Raw genomic sequence first — 20,203 nt, forward strand, 5'->3', positions numbered from 1 at the left:
TATCGGGTTTTGGTCATAAACGGGTTAACTCGTTTATTTTATTCATGGCAGGTCAACCCGCAGGTGACCTGTGGGTGACCCGCCACACCCGTTTAAATTATTAAAAAATAATAATAATTATAAAAAAAAAAACAAAAGAGCCTAAAAGCCTAAACCTAAAACCCTACTTTCTTTCTCCCTCTCACTCTAAGCTGCCTCTCACTCTCTCTCTCTCTCGCACCAGACTCGCCTCCCTCTCTCGCGCCACAGCCACTCGCGTTTCCATCTCTCTCTTTTGCCCTGCCGCTACATCCTTCTCTCTCAGCTCGCGTCTCTTTCTCCCCTCTCTCTCTCTCTCTCACACACACTTCGTCTCCAATATCTCTCTCTTGCTCTGATCTTGTTTTCGAGTTGATATGGTAACCAGCTAATTTTGTCGTGTCATGTCTGAGTTGGAGATTTTCACCCGTTTAACTAAATGGATCATGTCCAAGTGGCGAGTCATTACGGGTGAACCCGTCAACTCGTTTTGCGATATCTAGTTACGGGAGCTACGTGCTTCAAGCAGCTTAATGCTACAAAAAAAAACTCATGTCTTATTGTATTCTTTCAAAATTGATGAAGCTTTAAAGACTAGAATTTAATAAAAAATTCAATAATTATCTATTATAAATTTAATAATAATTTTAAAAACCACATCAATTGTAAAATAACACAAGAAAGAGATAGATTCCTATTAACATAACTCCTTAAAAGATAAGTGTGAACTTTGTAATCTCCCACTCTTAAACTACTCAAATTTTTAGGAAATAAAAAATAAAAAAATCCAGCAGCCTAGTACAAGGAGATCCATGTTGCGGCCATTTAAAGCAGCACCTCGAAAAAAAGCCGCTGACTTTGAAAGCACTTTTGACTTGTTGGGTCGTTACCATACAACCTCAATGCGATTTCCGGACACACACAAATATTGGTGGGTGGTGGGTAGTGGGCCTAGTGGCCAAGCAAAGCATGGGATGGGGGCGTGTATTATGTGTGTGTGACTTCAAGTACTGTAATGTGAAGTCTTAGATAATCATATGATTGGCAGTTGGCACACCAAGGAACCTGCTTAGCTGCGCACACTTGTTTAAACGCACGTGCCTTTGACCCCGTGAAGACTTAAAGAAGCTTCTGAAAAGCGGCCCTCTTCCCTACTAGCCCTAATCTCTCTCTCTCTCTCTCTGTGTCTCGCGTAAAGTAAGCTAATGGGGGAAGTGATCGAACAATTGCAGTGATTACAGTGAAGCTCTGAAGGAAATTCAATCACGCAGTTTGGGAATTCAGGTTATATATTTGTTTGTTTTATTGGTTTCTTGGTTTCGTTTGCGTAAATTGCTTTCTTGGGGTTTCCGTTTGCCTCTGATTAAATTCCGAACAGGGTTTTCTATGGAACTCGAATTTGACTTCAACCTTTTCTAGAGCTTTATTTTTTTTAGTAAAATTTATTGCTTTTTTGTTTATTTTTCTCGAAATGGATGTTGAGCGGTGAAAATTCTGTGATTAATTGTATATTACGGTTGCCTTTTAAATTTACTCTGGAAGTGAAACAATTGAATGTTGTAAATAGTATATATTAAGTCAGAAGATTGCCTTTGAAGATCAATCGCAATCTGGGTTTTGATCCTCTTGTCTCGAAGTGGGGTAATTCAGTTTAAGTCAGCAGGTGATGTTGACTTTCTTCACTGAAATTAACTCGCCAATAGACTATTAAAATTAGGGTTTTAAGTTTTGAATTGCAATGTGGATTGATGGTTGTTTAGATTTCAATGGGCTTTTCTGTATCTCGCTGAAATTTTGGTTTTGGTGATAGTGAGGAGTACGGAAAACGAAATGGTGGTGGGTCGGCATTTTTCTCGAATAGACACTTTAGAGGTAAAGTCTCAGATTGAGAGGAAGCTGGGGCGCCGGAAGGCGGAGGAGTATTTTGATCTCCTCACAAGATTTTTAAGTCTTAAGATTAGCAAATCCGATTTCGATAAACTCTGCATTGAGAAAATTGGGAGAGCAAATGTCCGGCTTCATAATTATCTCCTTAGATCAGTCATAAGAAATGCACTCCTCTCAGAGACTCATCCGTTGAAGGAACACAAAGTAGAAGGTTCTCTCAGTGTTAAAGTGGCAAATGGGTATCAAAGAAGTGGTATTCAGTCGTTGTGCCGAGATATTCCACAATCACCTCGAAAGGGGAGGACCCCAAATATTCGTGATCGCAAGTTTAGGGACCGCCCGAGTCCTCTTGGGCCTCATGGAAAGAACCATAGTATTGCTTGTGAAGATTTGATCCCCAAAATGCAAGAACAGCAGAGTGCAACAGAGCTGGTTTCTTTGGGTGGCAGACCCCCTGGCTCTGTGGAAGATGGGGAAGAGGTTGATCAGGCTGCTGGAAGCCCAGGCATTTATAGTCGGAGCCCTGTTAGAGCTCCTCTTGGCATCCCATTGAATACAAAAGGAACAAGAAAATTTTTATGTAATGGATTGGCGTCTTCATTTTTCACTGAGACCTGCCAGAACAGTGGTGAGCTACCTGATACCAGTGCTTTACGGAAGAGATTGGAGCAGAAGTTGGAGACAGAGGGACTAAAAGTCTCAGTAGATTGTACGAACTTGTTGAACAATGCCCTTGATGTGTATCTCAAGAGATTGATAAAGCCCTGTTTGAAACTTGCTGGTTCAGGGTCTGTACACGAACATGTAGACCAAAGGCATAGTCATGCCATACCTGGTTTGAGGAGAATGGGGCCTGTGAGGTATGTACCAAAACCAAGTGAGCCTACTTTTGCATCCATGTCAGACTTTCGGGTTGCAATGGAGTTGAATCCCCAGATACTTGGAGAAGATTGGCCGATAGAACTTGAGAAAGTTTGCTTGCGTGCATCAGAAGGCTGAACTGAAACTGATTAGCACATGATTTTGGTAAAGCAATAAGTTTGGGATTTGATTCAAGGTGATGATGAGTTTCCACATTACAATTGTAAAATCTACTCTAACACTGATCTTGACCTTGCCGTTTTTATAAGCAGTGCTGATGTACATTAGTACAAGTTATCAAAAGTTTTGGATGAGGGTGATTAGATTGTATATAGGTTTCAGTGCTGATTTTTTCGAGGTGGGACACCAAGACATGGTAAAGTATAAACATATCAACACTTGTAAGAATCTTGCTATAATGAATAGGTCAGTGGTCTTCTTTGACTAATATCTATAGTTTGTTGGTTCATTTTATTATGCTTTATTTTGTTAATCAAGCTACTTTTCTGAAATTCCTTGTCCCATTAGATCCAATAGATTGCACTTTTTGACAGTTGTTGTTGGACTAATTTCCATTAAAATTCTCTCTCTGTCATGTGCGTGAATCGACACATATGCAAACACAGAGCAGTTATTTTTTATGAAGTTGAGGAGGAAGGTTTAGTCCCTAACTATGATATTTATCTTATTCATTAACTGCATGTGAAGGTAGAGAATATTGCATGCTTGTAAACCACCCCTCCTCCCCCACCCCACCCCCCACCCCCCCCACCCCCCCCCACCCCACACCCTTCTCTTCCTCTCTTGAGGTTGGGAAAATAGAAAAAATAAGAAGCTAAACATCATAGATTTATACAAGATCTAAATATATGATGGAACAGAAAAATGAGTGAACAAACAAAAAAAGAAAAAGAAAAGGAAGAAAGACAGATGAGCAAATACAACCTTGATGATGCAGATAGACACAATATATGGTTGGGTGTGTTGAAACATGAAACATCAGATGCCGAGGGAGATAAACATATGGAAGATGTTTGTTTTACAGTCTTTTGCTTGTTGAATGTAAGGTGTACACCATATACTGTAGACGGTGGAATGGTGTCTAGTAGAGGCTGAGTGTCGCAGCACAAAATTGGTGGCCTTATTGCGCTCTTGCCTGTTTCAGTTAGTTGAGTGAGCAGTTGACATTCAGTCACCTTGGTCCTATGTGGTAGTAGTCTAGATTTTTCTCGCTCTATTGGCTTAGCTTTATTATCCTTTGGATTGGTAGAAGAATTTATTTATGTGTCTATCGGACACAGTGAGTGGGAATCTTTTCTGTTGTGCATCATCCATCTGAGACAGTTGAGAAGACAGAAACTTGACTGCAATGGAAGTGCCACAAGGTATTGTATGATAGAAGCCAAACGATTGGGTACCCACATGTGTGTCCTCTCTCTTCTTTGGTGGCAGGTTGGTGATTAAATCATGAAACCAGGGACCAAAGAGAAGCCACTGCAAGGAAAGTTGATGTGGTAATGAGCTATTTGTCGAACTTTTGAGATGAATTTGCTATCTGTCATTTTCCAGGCTAAATGCACTTCAAATATTTTTCTTAATAAAATTTCACTGTGGAAATGATTATACAATGAATGGAAATCTGTTATTGCTGTACACTATGCACATTAGTCTAATCATTGATGATGGAATTTGTATGCTACAGTTTCTAAATCTAGAGAGCTTTCTTTGCTATACATTGCAATTTATTTAGAATCTAGAGGTACTGCAAATAGAAAGTATTTAATCCAGGACACACGTGGAAGGAACTTTTATGAGTATCATCCATGTTAGACTGTAGAGAAGACCAAAACTTGTCTGCACTGAAAGTGCCACAAAGTATTGCATAAGAGAATCAATACTCATGATTTGGTACCCATGGGTGTCTCCTCTTTCTTCTTTGTTGGCTGGTTGGTTATTCAATAATGAACCCAGTAACCTAAGGGAAGCCACTGCAAGGAAAGTTGTTGCAATTAGCTATTAATCGAACCTCTGAAATGAATATATTTTGTGTCATTTTCCAAGCTAAATGCACTTCAATTTTTTTTTTAAAAGCAAATTTCACTGTTAAAACGAGTCAATGAGGCTCAGGTGCAAGGATAGCTTGAGAACACTATATTGCTGATTAATGTTTCTTGCTCTTTTGCCTCTATTTCTACTTCATACATGTATGTTTATTTCATGAACTTAAATAATTGGGATACTAAAGAGTAAAAGAAAGAAGGGTTAGAGTTATAATGGGTTTTCGGTTGGTCTACGATTGATTTGGAGAGCTTTCAAGAGCTTTTGGTCGCAACGGAATGGGACTTCTGATGATGCAAAGATGATAAATCCTCATCAGCTTGGCTTGTGAACTAAGCTGTGCTGTATGGTAAAGAAACTCATATGACCAAACCGTATTCTTTATCCACCTTTTGAAGCTCGTACGCCTAAAATGGCTTCTCTATACTGCATGACTTGCTTATATACGGGGAATCTCATTCACTGTGCTATTTATTTCGTTGGGGATCTATTTTTCCAGATTTTCTTGGAAGCATTTCATATATATAATTTCTGAAATGCTTTAAAGCTGGTATCCTTCTGTTACTAAGGGGTTTGCTTCTTCTACTTTTCCTTTGATTTTAAAAGCTTCTTTGTTTGTTTTTCTTCCAATCAACCCTTAATTCTGGATTCTTGAATACAATTTTTTTTGTTGAAGTTAACTTGCAGGGTGAACTGAAAGGGAGAAAAATAAATAGAGTAGCACTCGACTGCCATGTTTACAAGTACTAGAGTCCTTCCTCTGCTATCTCCTCTACTCGACTGCTATCTCATTCATTTGCAATATGGTATTCTATTTTTTTCGTTTCCCCTCCTCTTTTCTGCTTATAGAATTTAGCAAGTATCAAGAGTCCTCTTCCTCCTTATTTCTTTTAGTACAGAAAAAATGAGTAAATGGAATATTACAGGAATGAACAGTATAATTTTGAATGCTTTTTGCTTGTTCCATTTCCATTTCGAACAATGCAGATGTGATCCATGGCGATCCTGTTAACTTACAAGTGAATCATTTTTATTTGAAATTCAGGAAAAATCTTGTCATTGAAGTTTGCATCAGAGACTGCCTCTGCTTTGGAATCAACGGATACCTTTGTGGATTATCAGATTAAGCTTTGCCTCACGATGAGAAAATGAAATGCCCGAACTTTACAAGTGATTCTTGAGAGCTTTAATAGTAACTTGGCTAATCTGTTTACAGCTATAGCACAAATATAGCTAGCTAACATTTTTCCTGGATCCTTATAGCATTCCTCTTCCTCCGTGTGTCTCTGACAATAATTTAATTTATTTTACGTACACAGATTTCTTGCTTTTTCAAAAACTCTATTGTGGTTTTCATGCATTATGGTCAAACAAACTGTGCACTTGTTTGACTCTGAATTAGAGTAATGAATAAAATATGTGTAGTGTTTTGTAAAGCAGATTTGAGAATCTTCAATCACAGAATTCACTGAATTCAAGGCTTTGGAGTCCCTCACGTTTACAGATGGCTGCTGCAACAAAGTTCATTGAATATCATTGGATCTCTGTGGATAGTGTTACAGTGAAAAGCAAAAACTTTTTTTTTTTTTTTTTTTTTTGCAATTGAAAAGCAAAAAGTTTAAATGCGTAAACGACTTGGAAGTCTTCTCACCATGCGCATTGGCGTCTTATGAAAGAAAGTAGTGGGCAGGGTCCAGCTCTTGAAAACCAAGGGTGGATGGCGTTTTGTTGAATGGGATTGATATTGATTGGCAATGACGTGGGGGATGTGAGATGTCATTTTTGCTTGGACTTGAATTATAATTTGATATCATCATAATACATGGACACAGTTTTTTTAAAGGTACAACATTTTCATCAGTGATATTCTTTTTTTTTTTTCAAATCCGTTGATCGTATTAAAAAATAATATTCTTTTTACATGTTCAATGAACCTATAACATTTTATTGTTTCTTTCAATTCAATTTGAGATATAGAAAAAATTGTGTCCTTATAATTTAGTTATGGAAAATTTGAGACATGAGATAAACAGATCTTGACTGACTTGGATGGAACAGAACAAAACCTTGTCATTGTCGTGTTGCGCATGGAGACAGGGTGTCATTTGGAATTACGTAAAAAGTTTATTGTATTATGGCGATATCGATGTTTGAGAAGAAATTTTTGTGTGGGTACCAACACATGTTAAATACTAATTTAATGAAAGAGAATGACAGGCTAGGGCACGATGAAATGTCAAACCTCATAATTAGATATATAAATTTTTGGGAAAAATTAACTTTACCCCCTTAAAGTTTTAGAAGTTTTTTAATTTGAACCTCAATGTTTAAAAATTGGCAATGTACTCCCTTAATGTTTTAAAAAATTTCAATTTAGACCCTCTGTTACTAATTTTCGTCTAATTGGACAGAAATCATCTCTCGAGCGTCTCACGTCGGATTTTGATGCCCTCTATTCTAATTTTGCCCTCATTAAAACTTATGAAATTACGTAATTATCATTGATTTCATAAGTTTTAATGAGGACAAAATTAGAATAGAGGGCATCAAAATTTCACATGAAACGTACGTGGGATGATTTTCGTCCAATTAGACGGAAATTAGTAACAGAGTATCTGAATTAAAATTTTTTAAAACATTATGGGGTTATATTGCTAATTTTCAAAATTGTCACGTCATATCAGTTGTGTGATACTTGTATAACAGTTTGTAAAATAGCATTAGTCTTCTTGTGAGTATTTGATTTATTCTTCAATCACCCCTTGCCTGTGTAGCTTACAACTACCGTGGCACACGTGGCTTGCGCGTGTTACACATTATTTTCTCAACTATTTGTTAATAATTTGTTTTTGCAAATTCAATGAATCCACTATTTAATTTGTAGACTCATATAAATTATACACAAATTCAATAATAAATTCACTTATTCACTAAAAAAAAAATGATTGACAGAATAATTTCTCTAAATTTAATATCCTTGCATGCAGATGACACATGCCGTTTGATATTAATAGGCATATGCATATGAATTTGCTTTCCACCAGATAAAGCGGCCTCTATGACGACAAAACCGGTGATCTTTATTTATCAAACGGGGGCGGTCTTATCTCATGCATCACCATATATTTATAAAATATTGCATTTCTGTTTATTTATCACATGATCAGGTGAAATCTTATGAGATATTTTAATAAAAAAAAAAATCATTCCAGTGTTAAATTTATTTAGCATTCTATCACCAATTCCAGCTGTCATGTTGACTTCTAATGTTCTAATAGTTTTTTTTTTTTTTTCAAAAAAAAAAAATTATCCTGGCAGGTCTTCAACACATTGAGAGGGGAAAAAAACAAAAAAAAAGTGTTCAGATAAGCTTGCCAACTAGCAGATAAAGCTTTGCTTACATGATTCTATTATATTTTTGACAAAAAATATAATAATAATAAAATAAAAAGATATTGAATAATATTATTTAATTAATTGTTATAAAATTGCCATACAACTTAATTGGCGTGCTTAACAATTCACTCAATAACATTAGTCTTATTCGTCATATGTTGTCGAACCCACGCAGCTCGCCTTCCAAATACAATGCCAATTTGCATTTCTTGATTATTCAAATCATGCGGGACTGAATTTTCTCAATTAAAAGCAGCACAATCGGTACGAATGTTGCCATTCTTCCCGGTTTTGACTCCGACCCGGCCCAGCTTGGTGATGGCGGAGACAAAAGCATTTTGAAAGGCGGAAGAGCTGCTGGACCAGCTGTTCACGGTGGACTTAGACCTGGCGTCCGTGAAGAGAACCTGGTCCGACGTAAAAAGCCCCTTTCCTTCTTGAAGATTTTTGAAGTATGTATTGTCAAAGGTATTGGGCGTGTTTGGGTCCATGTTGATGGCTATCGTCGGGTCCACAATCTTTGGGCACATCGCTTGCAGCTGGGTCGCATAATCCTTGTTCAGACTCGGGTCTACCGGATTCTGACGGCTGAAATTGTATATCCGGTTCGCAAATTTACTACAGTGAGAGAATCCAACGGTATGCGCGCCTGCACCAGATTCCACATCAAGTCATTTTATGTATGTCCAAGGGGTGGGCAAATTAACCGTTACCGTTTAACCGGCTGTCTACCGGCTTCGACCGAACCGATATAAACCGTAGCCGATATGCCGATATCCTTATCGGTTAAAAAAAGTATACCGGAATTCGGTCCAGTCCGGTTAAGCGGTTCTTATCGGTTAACCGATTTAACCGATAAGAAACCGGAATTTTTTTTTTTTTTTTTTTTTTAATTCTAGTCCCAAAACGGCGTCGTTTAGTCTTTTAGAGAGGTGACGCAGGTTTCCGAATTTGTGTAATGGTGTTGCCCATGACTTATTTTCCTTTTGCTAAGTGACTTTAATTAGTTAATACTTTGTTTATTATTCATTAATGAATTTTATTTTAATTTGGGTTTGGGTAGGTTTGATGTTTTTTTTTTAAGTGATGGCATTTGATGGGATTTCTTTGCCTTTGGTAAAAACATTTTTCATTAACTAGTTTTGCTAGTCTAATTAGCATTCATTATGTTAATTAGTCCATTTGCTTTGGAAAAATGTATTTTATAATATAAAAAAAAAAAAAAAAAAGTTGAAGTTGATCAATATAAAAAAGCTTCAATTTTTAGCCCAAAAAACAAATATTTGGGTCCCAACAAAAAGTATTTGGTCCCTAAAACAACTCATTTTTAATAAGTTATTTTAGCCAAACAAAAAGTATTTGGGCTCTCAAAAGTAAAAAAAAAACTCATTTTTGGTTTTTGGCCCAATAAAATAAATCAATATAAAGCTCTCGGTTAAATCGGTTAACCGGTTTAACCGGACCGTTTAACCGTGTACCGTTTTAACCGAAATTATCGGTTAAAATTCTTATTGGTTCGGTATCGGTTAATAAACCGTTTAACCGAAAATTATCGGTTAATAACCGATAAGGTCCTTAACCGGACCGTTTTGACCGATACCCAGGCCTAGTAACAGACCGCTTTCTTAATTCGGACAGATCGATCCAAAAATAAGATAACAAAAAGTGCGGTGTCAGGCGGACCCACGTAAGTCGTGTTTGGGCACCCGCCCCAAAACTGAATCTGAGTCAAAAAAAATAGAAGGGTCTCTGTCACCCGCCTAACCTGAGAGAGCAATCATATCGGCTTGGGTGAGTCCGTTGGCAGCAAACAGGGAATTGAGCTGGTCCAAATTGAAGGTTGGCTGGGGCAGCTTGCCATTTACGCTAGAAGCTTTCGAGCTCAGGCCGTCTAGTCTTCCCAACTCCACAGCATAAGAAGGCCCACCAGACTGCGTCGTTTTCAATATTATCAATCAATGCCAATATTATTATTAAGCGTAAAAGAAAGAAACAGCCCAAAGCTACTGAAATAATGGCAGACCTAGTCCAAGTAGCATTTATAGGTACAAATTAATCAATGTACTCAACGAGAATGGTGAACCAACCAGTGCAATGACATCTCGGGTTGCCATGGCAAGAACATCAGCGCAGGAGACCTTGTTTTTGCAGCTTCCGACCGCATCAATGGCCGCTTTGGCTTTGATCACCGTGTCAAATCCATCTCCGGCAAGTGACAGATTATCTGGGTGATCCTTCTCCGCCGTGTTGCTTCCAGTGGATTGTATAATTACCGAGGCATCACAACCCTATAATTTATGACATAAAACAAAGACCGTGATCATCATCATAAGACAACAATAAAAATCCAAACCGACACCTTTTTTTTTCCGTGTCATTGTTTCAGATTTACCTGCACAAAGCAATCATGGAAAAAGAGACGGATGGTGGCAGGAACCGTGACAAAAGTTTGTTTAAACTTCTTTTGGACGGCATCTCGAACGATGTTTTCGACATTGGGGCAGATGTTTGCGTAGTAGTTTTGCTTTAGTTGCGCTGATGCTGCTTGAGGGTAGAGCCAAAGCCCAAGGGAAAGTGACCACACGGCTATAAGAAGAAACCGACCCATTTAATTGACCAAAACTCCGAAGTTTGATTTCGGTACAGAGAGCGAGAGAGGAGGAGAAGAAAGGGAGATTGATTTATAGGAGTGCAAGCGTGGCTCTGGTTCATGGTTGGAGTGAAAGGGATGTATATATAGTGGAAGTGTGGTCACATGCACGAAGTAAAGTTGGAATCTTCTCTACAGCCAACACATTTTTGTTAATATCACTCTTAAGTCTTAATTACCACATTGAAGAATTAATTGATCTTTGGTTCTGCTAATGGGCAGCCAGAAGCCGCCTTCAAATGTCTTATCCATAACAACTCCGTTGTCGAAATATTTTAGTAAAAACAAGAAGTTTGAATCTCAAAGACGTGGCCTTTGTACCTAATTATAAAAAACAAAAACAAAAAAAATTCTCACAACGTGGTCCTACGAGAAACACTGAGGTCAGAGAGAGAGAAAGAGAGATGGGGGGAGCGGTCTATGTACCAAATAGAAAAAAAATCTTACAACTCAGCCACCTCAAAATTTTTTAACTAATACACGTATAAGACACATGCTGGTAGCTGATAGGTTTGAGGCGTTAAATTTTTAGACGAAGGTAAGATGTGTATTGATACCATTTGAAACGCTCTTACAAATTGATCATATATGTGGATATTTGAAAACGAAATCACAAAGCACAATTACCTTGTGTTAAAAAAAATTAACCCTACAAAAAACCTCACAACTTAAACTCTGAAGAGAGAGGAGGGAGACAGATCGAGAGAGTGGGCAAAAGTGAATAGTAGCCCGACAAGAACGTAGCATGCACGTTACGACTGCTTCCTGTGGACTTCCTAACTCCAGAAAGCATAGCAGACCTCCTTTAATTTAATTTAATTTAATTTTTTAATATTTGCTAGCCAGGTACACACCAACCAATAACCATGCTCACGTTCATAGATTTGATTCTAAAACCATGTTTTTTGGGAGGTTTAAAAGTCCCGACATTGTTAATCAAGTAGATAATTAAGCTGACTAATGACCACATGCAATATTCCATCTGCTCCTCAATCAGCTCCTGCAGATGATGCTGATTAATCATGTTTCAACTTTTAACAGAATTAGAAAGGCAATATCTCGTGAATCATGCTATATATAGCCAATACTGTGCATCAAGATCAACCAGCAACGGCTATGTATGACAGCTAAATCATGAACACGTGCAAGGAAAGTCTTGGATAACTTGGAAAGATTACCAGGAAGCATATCTAGCACAAATTCAAATCATCCAGGAAAAGGAAATTAACAAAGACAAAAAGGATTCCTTAATTTCCCTATGAGACATGATGATCGATGTCGACATGCTAAAACATAATTTAAATTATTAAATTCATCTCTTCTATATCAACTTAAATTTTTGAGATGACTGATACTTGAATACTTTTATAGATTTGTTTTGCTTGCTTGGAGCCTTGGAGTTGGTGTATATAATATATGAGTCATGTTATAAGTATTCTTAGAGTCTTCCTAGAATCATCCCAAATGTGATGTGGTTTTTAAAATTATTGTTAAATTTGATATGTGATTTATTGACTTAAACTACATCACATTTGGGATGACTCTAGGAAAACTTTAGGAAGACTTATAGCATTACTCATAATATATATTGGTATTAGCGCCACTTTGTAATGTATTAATTAAGCAATTCCGCTATTACAATACAAAATCTTTCAAAAACTAAAGATTTGGACCCAAAAAAAAAAAAAAAAAATTCTAAACCCCCAATAATATATATACATACATTAAAAACAAGTCAATCACTAGGGGCGAAGTTACACACAATTATTTATAGCTGCACGTCCAAGTAATAATTACTTCAAAGGTAGTGCTAAAAACGAAGATGGACCCTAAACTTGAGTTTGGCTTGACTCCCTGTTATTAACAACAGGTTATTGAATATGGACAGCCATGATATTTCCAAGTATTAAGTGGCCGGGTTTGTGCTAATTAAAAAGAGTGAGTTTCATTTGACCAGAGGGAATGTCCTGTATTGATTAACATGATCCAAGCCAAACCTTCTAAACTTCAATTTTTGTACTAGCCAGAGTCAAGTTCGCAAGTACTTAATTAGTTAGCAGATACAGTACTAATACATGCTAGTTGTCAATTTAGAAACAATCTAAAGACTAAAGTTCCCTTCCGAGACATCACTTCCGAAAACTAAATTTGGGTAATTGTCTGCTTCGAAATAGACATCTAATTGAAAAAAGAAAAAGGAATACAGGTCAGCATTTTGAATGAGGTAATTTTCTCGCAATGATTAAAAGTAACACTCGATTGGCGTGTACGTGCCTGCATCCTTGACGAAGGGCCGCATTAATTTGACAAATTTGAGTGCACGTCTTAATTGTAAGAGTATTAATTAAAAAAAATTATTTTTATTAATTTAAATTTCAAAAATAAGTAATGATTTAATATATCATCGGAGTAAATGTACGTTTTGAATTCAAATTTTGCTTTCACCATTCATTTCTTATTTTAATTAATTGTTAAACTATATTTATTAAGAAAAAGTTTGAAATTACGAACGAAAAAGAATATTATAATATTAATTAAATATTAAATCAATCATTTTTTATCCACTCATCATAGCCTAAAGGGGTACTCAAGGATAGAGTATAATTTGTTAGGAGTATTTATGGTTTTTATTGTATGTCTTTTATAAAATAAAGTGTCACTTAACATGACATACACTTTTGTAACGGGTGAAAATATTTAGCGAATATAATGTTTTTTAAAGTATTATGATTTTTATTATAAATTCTTCCAATTTGGGGTGTTGATCGTCATTACGCAAGTACAATTTGCTATTGGACAATGAGTTGACCTAAATGTTTGATAAGTTATGAAATGTATTTAATTTTAAGACAAGTAGGTTACGCATCACCCTCAAAGATCATTAATATTATGGATGGGGCTTTAGCATCTTGAAATATAACACATTATAGTGATAATGACTTGACGTGGGGTCTATAGAGAAAAAACGAGGTTGTTAATAAATAAGATGTGTGAACCAAGCTGGCAGCAAAATGTGTGAACCAAGCTGGATGTTTGGCGCCAGCAGCAGCGGAGGCGATGGCGTTTCTTTTGGCTATACGTTTATGTAAGGAATTATGTCTCCCTCAAGTGCATTTTGAAGGGGATGCAAAGGCTGTGATTGATGCAGTAAACTTGAAGGAGAATGATAGTAGCTGGATGGGGCACATCATAGAGGACATAAAATTGGAACTCCAGGGATTCCAAAGGTGGCAGCTCACTTTTATTGGGAGGGAAGGTAACCAGGTGGCTCACTTATTAGCCAAACATGCTATGGAATATTCCCATGAATTTTGTTGGAAAGATATACCCCCTGATTGTATATGTGAGGCCGTGCTCTCAGAGCAAGTTGCTCTAGATGCCTGAATTTTAATGAGAAGTCTGCAGTTTATCAAAAATTAAAAAAAAAAAAATAAATAAATAAGATGTACAAAGTTTTATTATGCGTGCAATTAACAATCACATTGCATATTGATAAGCTTCTCATCAATCATTCGAGCTATCATTTGAATAGAAATATTAAAAAAATAGAATAAAATATCAATTTAATAATTGAAATAGAAATATTGGTTTGCAGATATGCTCGCCAGCATGATATTCTACGTCTTAAACTTAATCCCCATATTATTATTATTTTTATTTGGTGTATGGTTTTCTCAATTGAAAGATCCACAATCGAAACGAATATTCCCATTCTTGCCCGTCTTCACTCCGACCCGGCCCAGCCTGGTCATTGCATTGACGAAGACCTTCTGGAAATCTGTCGCATTTCTGGCCAATCTATTCACAAAGGGCCTGGACCGGGTGTCTGTGAAGAGGACTTGATCCGAGGTGAACAGGCCCATCCCTTGCTGGAGATTCTTGAAGTACATATTATCAAACGTATTGGGCGTGTTTGGGTCCATGTTGATGGCTATCCTGGGGTCCACATCCGTCGGGCAGTCAGATTGAAGTTGGGTCGCATATGCCTTGTTTAGCGTAGGGTCCACCGGGTTTTGACGGCTGAAATTGTATATCCGGTCCGCAAATCTGCTACAATGAGAGAATCCAACCGTGTGAGCCGCTGCAAAAAACACAAAACATTGTTATCTGTCTGTGATCTGCCGGTACATGTATGATATATGCATGCAGGGTGACGGTGTTTAAGAACACGTAATTGTTAAATATTGATTAAGGGATAATAAATTATCATTTATTTCCAGAATCTCGTCGATATATAGGTGAAGCCTACACAGAATCACGCAGTGGCCCTACCTGAGAGAGCAATCATGTCGTTTTGGGAGAGGCCATTGGCAGCAAATAGGGTATTGAGCTGAGTCAGATTGAAGGTTGGTGCAGGCAGCTTCCCATTTACACTTGCAGCTGTTGAACTTAGCCCATCCAACCTTCCCAACTCAACCGCATATGAAGGCCCGCCAGACTGCACGCACCAATTATCATATCATAAACTATTAACAACAATCTGAGTTAGAATATATGGTAAAAAAAAAAAAAAAAAAAAAGTTACTGGATAAGAAGGGTAAACAAACCAGAGCAATGGCATCTCGGGTTGCCATTGCGAGTATATCAGCGCAGGAGACCTTGTTCTTGCAGCTTGGGACCGCATCAACAGCCGCCTTGGCTTTGATCACGGTGTCAAATCCATCTCCGGCAAGTGAGAGATTGTCAGGGTGGTCCTTCTCTGCCGTGTTACTTCCACTGGATGCTATTATCACCGACGCATCACAACCCTGTTATTCACTGCCCAATTGGTCAAATGGATTGACTAAATTTAACACAGACGACAAATCGTTGTTCTTAAATTTACCTGGACAAAGCAATCGTGGAAGAAGAGGCGGATGGTTGCAGGAACTGTAACAAACGTTTGGTTAAATTTCTTTCTGACAGCATCTCTGACAATGTTTTCGACATTGGGGCAGACATTGGCATAGTAATTTTTTCGTAGTGCTGCTGATATTGTGTTGGGGAAGAGGCACAAGCTAAGGCCAAGTGACAGCACGACTATAAGATTAAACCGACCCATTTGATCAGGGAAATTGAAGTTTCAATATGGGGATGATTAATGGAGCAGGGATTTATATATATAATATGGTAGGGTTTAATTATTCAAGGAGCCACCCAATATAAAAAAAAAAATGTGAAGGGAATGACACTTCTGATCACGAGGCACGAGCAAGTTGGATTAGAATATATATACCAAACTGGTGACTTTTAAAAGTGACGTTGACTCTCCGTTATTGACAGCTCTGCTGCTTCTCATATTCATTTCACTTTCTTCTTCTCTCCCCCATTGTAAGCTTATTAGCTAATAAAAACAATTTATTTTTTATTTTTTATTTTACTATTACTTTTTCAATACAAATTTTAGTAGATTTTATTTTTCATTCTCTATTTTCTTTAAACATTTTTTATTTTTATTTTCTTAAACCACCAAGAGAGAGAAGAAAGAGTAGTAAATCAAAAAGCAAAATATGTGTTTTAGATAAAGAAAAAAAAAAAAAAAAAAGCTGTTGGACGTTATTTTTATTTCATATCAACTAAATATATACAATATAGAAATTATAAAGCATATACTGAGACGCAGAGTAACATCTATTATGTATGGGGATTGGGAAGAATAAGATGGTCCAATTCTGACCAGTAAACAAGCTTTTCTCAGTTGAATCTAAACTGAAAGTTTGACCCTCGGTTGCCACCCGTGGGCTTCCAAATTCTATGACGCAAACAAACAATGGTACTGATCTCTTGAGTTTTCTATGTGCTATGAACATATATAATAGGAACAGCTATCCTCACTCACTCTCTCTCAGAATAATTTTTGTCATATAGTTTCAATTTTTATTTTGTATTTGAAGGAGTTAAAGACATTTGTTACATTAAATGTAAGTCAAATAGATCGGTTAAGAATAACCAATCTAAGCCCCACATTTATAAAAAGCTACCACTTTAAATATGGTGGCATAATTGGCATCGAGAAGCTGACACGATCATCAATTTTTAAAAGATAAAGGATTTGGTCTTTAAAGTATTAATTAAATAATTTATTTTATTAATTTTTATCGGCTTAACCTTTTAAGACAACTAATGATTTAGCTCATAGAATAAAGTAATGAACGTAGATCATCAAACGGCTATCTTTGGATGGTCTTCTTGTTCTTCACGAATTTTCCAAAATAAACTTCAAAAGAGGCATGGGGCCAGTTAGACTTGGAAAGAGTCTTTGCCATGGATTAGTATATATATAATCCATGAAAATGGTATATATGTAATCGTGTAAAGCTAGGAGGGGAGTATTGTGAAGTATAAACTTTGAAATACATTATATACGTGATAACTGTAAAGTGATTGAAAGAATTAAGATGACTTTTTATTTCTTTATAAAAGTATTAATTAATTAGTATTATGCTTTTTGTAAATAGTTAATGAACAATTTGAGAAGGCACGGTCTAATATTCCCCATGCCAGCAAATCCATGTTGTATTGATAATAATTTAGACGCGTACCCTAGCTATAGAAAGTCAAAATTTGGGATCATATATAAATTGGTTTCGATCTGTAAGTTGGAAGAAGGGAGAAATCATTTTATTGTTCATATTATATTTTATAAATTTAATGGTCTATATGTCACCGCGTCATTTAAACCTTAAGAATTTTAAATAACATGATACTATATACATTATTAGATATAACTCAAAAAAAAAAAAACTCGAACCATGAAATGATTTTTCCATAATTCAAGGGTATTTTTCCTCTCATTTAAGAAAAAAGGGTTGGAGTATAATTTATTATAAGTGCGAATTTGCCACTATAAATAAGATCTAAAGTTTGATCTTATAAATAAAATAAAAATAATATTTGAAAAATGATAACATGGTGTATGTGATTCTGAAGGAGGGAATTAATAGGTTTTTTTACACATGGAGGGAAGAAAAAATAAATAAATAAGAGTAGGACAAAAGAGAGATGCTCTTGATCATGATGCACAGGGCACATGTCAGACCGACAAATTCAGAGGACATTAATAGTATTATATGTGATTATTAATGTATAAACATGGAATATAGAATGCTAATCCTTGTATTTTATTTATTTAAACCTATAGATTATAGGCCATAATTACAAGTCAAATTTCAAATCTTCATATTTTAATAGAAGAGAAGCATCATCGAAATACAATCATAGAGGAATAAAAAATTCAAAGGCTAGGTAAGATACCGATTAAAGCAATGGCAGCATTAAAGAAATTTATTTATTCAACCAAGGCTGCAAGGGAATATCAGAGTGTCATGGGGCAGCACAGCATTACAGATAATTGAATTATTTTTTTTTATACAATTTGATAAGTTTTGAGTTCATAATCTTATTCTTCACACCGTCCTTTCTCGGCGTTTTCTTACAAAGAAAAAGTATAATTTGAACTAAAACAAACGCCACACGCAATCACGCAATCTAATTTAGTATTAGCAGCTTCAATGAGAGCATTATTGTGTGTGACGTGTAGTTTCTTGCCGATAAGTATAGGGTGTAATGAGGCTGCTCATTGTGTGAAAAGTACCCAAACCTCACTTTGCTTGAACTAGTGTTCGGGCCGCTCGAACCCCAAGTATTCAAATCCCAAGTATTCAAATGCTTCTCCAAATGAGACTTAATTAAATTAAGAGAAAAAATCACTTTATTCCCTCGAAGTTTTAAGGGTTTTTCAATTCGAGCTCCAATATTTAAAAATTGGCAATGTACTCTATTAATATTTTAAAAAATTTCAATTCAAACTCTCCATTATTAATTTTCGTCTAATTGGACATAAATCATCTCACATGCGTCTCATGTAAGATGATTTTCGTTCAATTAGATGGAAATTAGTAACGGAGAGTCTGAATTGAAAATTTTTGAAACATTAGGGAGTACATTGTCAATTTTTAAACATTAGAATTCGAATTAAAAAATTCATAAAATTTCAAGAGTAAAGTGAATTTAACCCTTAAATTAAATATCCTTTTACATAAGACTATTCATTACACGTGTACAACAAATAGCCTCATTACATTACACGGATCTAGATCAAGAAATTTCCTGCACCTTGCAAGGCATTTCCAGTGTAGGTAGAATGTTGCTTACTCATGCACGTTCCTCTTTCTTTATTAACCGAAACATATAGCCTAGAAAGAACGAAAAAATATATAACAAATAAGGGAATATCTTTGCTTTTTTTTCTTTTTTCCTTTTCTCTTGATCTTTTTTTTTTTTTTTTTTTTTTGGCAGATAATGTACAGCGAGGTATATCCCAACAGAGGGAAAAGAAATAGTAAAGAATGAATTGAACTAGTAGTCGTACAGCTGTTGCTTGGATATACTCCTTTCCTAAACTCTCTTCACTTAATTACTAAAGGAAAAAAAAAAAAAAAAAAACACCTTGTTCGGCCTTGACACCAACTAATATAATTAGTGTTACAAATATATATATATACATAGGGCATAAACCAACAATGCATTTTGGGTTCTTCATAAATCATAAGGGAGAAAGAAAAAAAACTACGTACAGGGACCACCATAAAGTAAACCAAAAAAAAAAAAGAAATAAAAGTTAACCTATAATTTGAAGAATCCTACATATATAATTGCTTCCAATTATGCCTTTTTCTTCTAGGAGAAGCAACTGGGTTTTGAATTCTTAAAATTATTAGTCATTTTTGGCTTAAGGTCCCCTTAGCCTTTGCCCAAAAATAAAAAGAAAAAAAGAGCTGTTCAGCCAAAATTATATTGTCCTCTTACCATATCTATCGTGCGTCAACTTTTGAATAGTCTCACACCGAATGAGAAAACATTTGAATAATCTAAGATGAAGTGTCTAATCTACGATGTGTTCACGTGCTGTGATGTATAAGTATTCTCATGATTCGGTGGTCTAGGTATTATCATAGTCCGGGAACAACCAAAGTTGTATTTAGAGCTTAGCTTGGTCACGAGTGGTACAATGGTCCTGCCCTAGGAACCATCAACCCTATAGGTTAAAAAAAAAAAAAAAAAAAAAAAAATTGAATAAGCTAGATCAAACGTCTAAATGTATTCAATGTCATTACAAAATATCTAAATCCTAGTCAACTAATATTGCGGCGTTTTGTTGTTTGACGATCCAGTCCAGCGCTAACCCTTCATAGGAAATTGACATTGCAAGATTTCCTCCTTTTTTTAGGCTTACTTTGACTGAGTCGCATAGATAGCGTGATCAAGTAGCATGAAAAGTCGGGGGGGCACAAAATGTTGTAATCAAAGGCTTTTTTTAATTTCAAGTTATTTTCATAGGAGACATGCTGAATC

At 36.0% G+C, this 20,203-nt stretch overlaps 3 protein-coding genes across 6 annotated transcripts; 1 reads left to right on the top strand and 2 right to left on the bottom strand.

Annotated features, from left to right (window-relative positions):
• The first annotated feature begins 1,073 nt into the window (after positions 1–1,073).
• Positions 1,074–6,153, top strand: LOC132188462 (uncharacterized). 4 transcript variants are annotated; one of them, XR_009440890.1, is made up of 3 exons: positions 1,074–1,302; positions 4,111–5,630; positions 5,870–6,153. XR_009440890.1 is itself a non-coding variant. In XM_059602916.1 (2 exons), exon 2 carries the CDS (start codon positions 1,849–1,851, stop codon positions 2,902–2,904), a length of 1,056 nt encoding a protein of 351 aa, XP_059458899.1. In that variant the 5' UTR covers positions 1,074–1,302; positions 1,829–1,848; the 3' UTR covers positions 2,905–3,096. The 4 variants fall into 4 exon arrangements, 1 of the variants encoding a protein (XP_059458899.1); XR_009440891.1 differs by having other exon boundaries at positions 5,501–5,630; XR_009440889.2 differs by lacking the exon at positions 1,074–1,302 and having other exon boundaries at positions 3,576–4,280; positions 5,501–5,630.
• A 2,128-nt stretch (positions 6,154–8,281) lies between these two features.
• On the bottom strand, positions 8,282–10,938 carry LOC132186883 (peroxidase 73). The gene is made up of 4 exons (XM_059600993.2): positions 10,613–10,938; positions 10,308–10,508; positions 9,986–10,151; positions 8,282–8,869 (listed from the first exon to the last, which is right to left on the bottom strand). Exons 1-4 carry the CDS (start codon positions 10,826–10,828, stop codon positions 8,463–8,465), a joined length of 990 nt encoding a protein of 329 aa, XP_059456976.2. The 5' UTR covers positions 10,829–10,938; the 3' UTR covers positions 8,282–8,462.
• A 3,606-nt stretch (positions 10,939–14,544) lies between these two features.
• LOC132188384 (peroxidase 73-like) lies at positions 14,545–15,911 on the bottom strand. Its single transcript, XM_059602819.2, has 4 exons — positions 15,696–15,911; positions 15,418–15,618; positions 15,143–15,308; positions 14,545–14,951 (listed from the first exon to the last, which is right to left on the bottom strand). Exons 1-4 carry the CDS (start codon positions 15,909–15,911, stop codon positions 14,545–14,547), a joined length of 990 nt encoding a protein of 329 aa, XP_059458802.2.
• Between the last annotated feature and the right edge of the window lie 4,292 nt (positions 15,912–20,203).

This window comes from Corylus avellana, chromosome 6 (assembly GCF_965113065.1).
Source record: "Corylus avellana chromosome 6, dhCorAvel1.hap1.2, whole genome shotgun sequence".
Taxonomy (NCBI): Eukaryota; Viridiplantae; Streptophyta; class Magnoliopsida; order Fagales; family Betulaceae; genus Corylus; species Corylus avellana.

Coding starts and splice junctions, on each gene's coding strand:
- LOC132188384 (XM_059602819.2), bottom strand. CDS start 15,911: ATGGGTCGGTTTAATCTTATAGTCGTGCTGTCACTTGGCCTTAGCTTG. Junction 15,619..15,695: donor TCCACGATTGCTTTGTCCAG/GTAAATTTAAGA, acceptor AGTGAATAACAG/GGTTGTGATGCGTCGGTGAT. Junction 14,952..15,142: donor CGACATGATTGCTCTCTCAG/GTAGGGCCACTG, acceptor TGTTTTTTGCAG/CGGCTCACACGGTTGGATTC.
- LOC132186883 (XM_059600993.2), bottom strand. CDS start 10,828: ATGGGTCGGTTTCTTCTTATAGCCGTGTGGTCACTTTCCCTTGGGCTT. Junction 10,152..10,307: donor CCCGAGATGTCATTGCACTG/GTTGGTTCACCA, acceptor AAAACGACGCAG/TCTGGTGGGCCTTCTTATGC. Junction 8,870..9,985: donor CGATATGATTGCTCTCTCAG/GTTAGGCGGGTG, acceptor AATCTGGTGCAG/GCGCGCATACCGTTGGATTC.
- LOC132188462 (XM_059602916.1), top strand. CDS start 1,849: ATGGTGGTGGGTCGGCATTTTTCTCGAATAGACACTTTAGAGGTAAAG.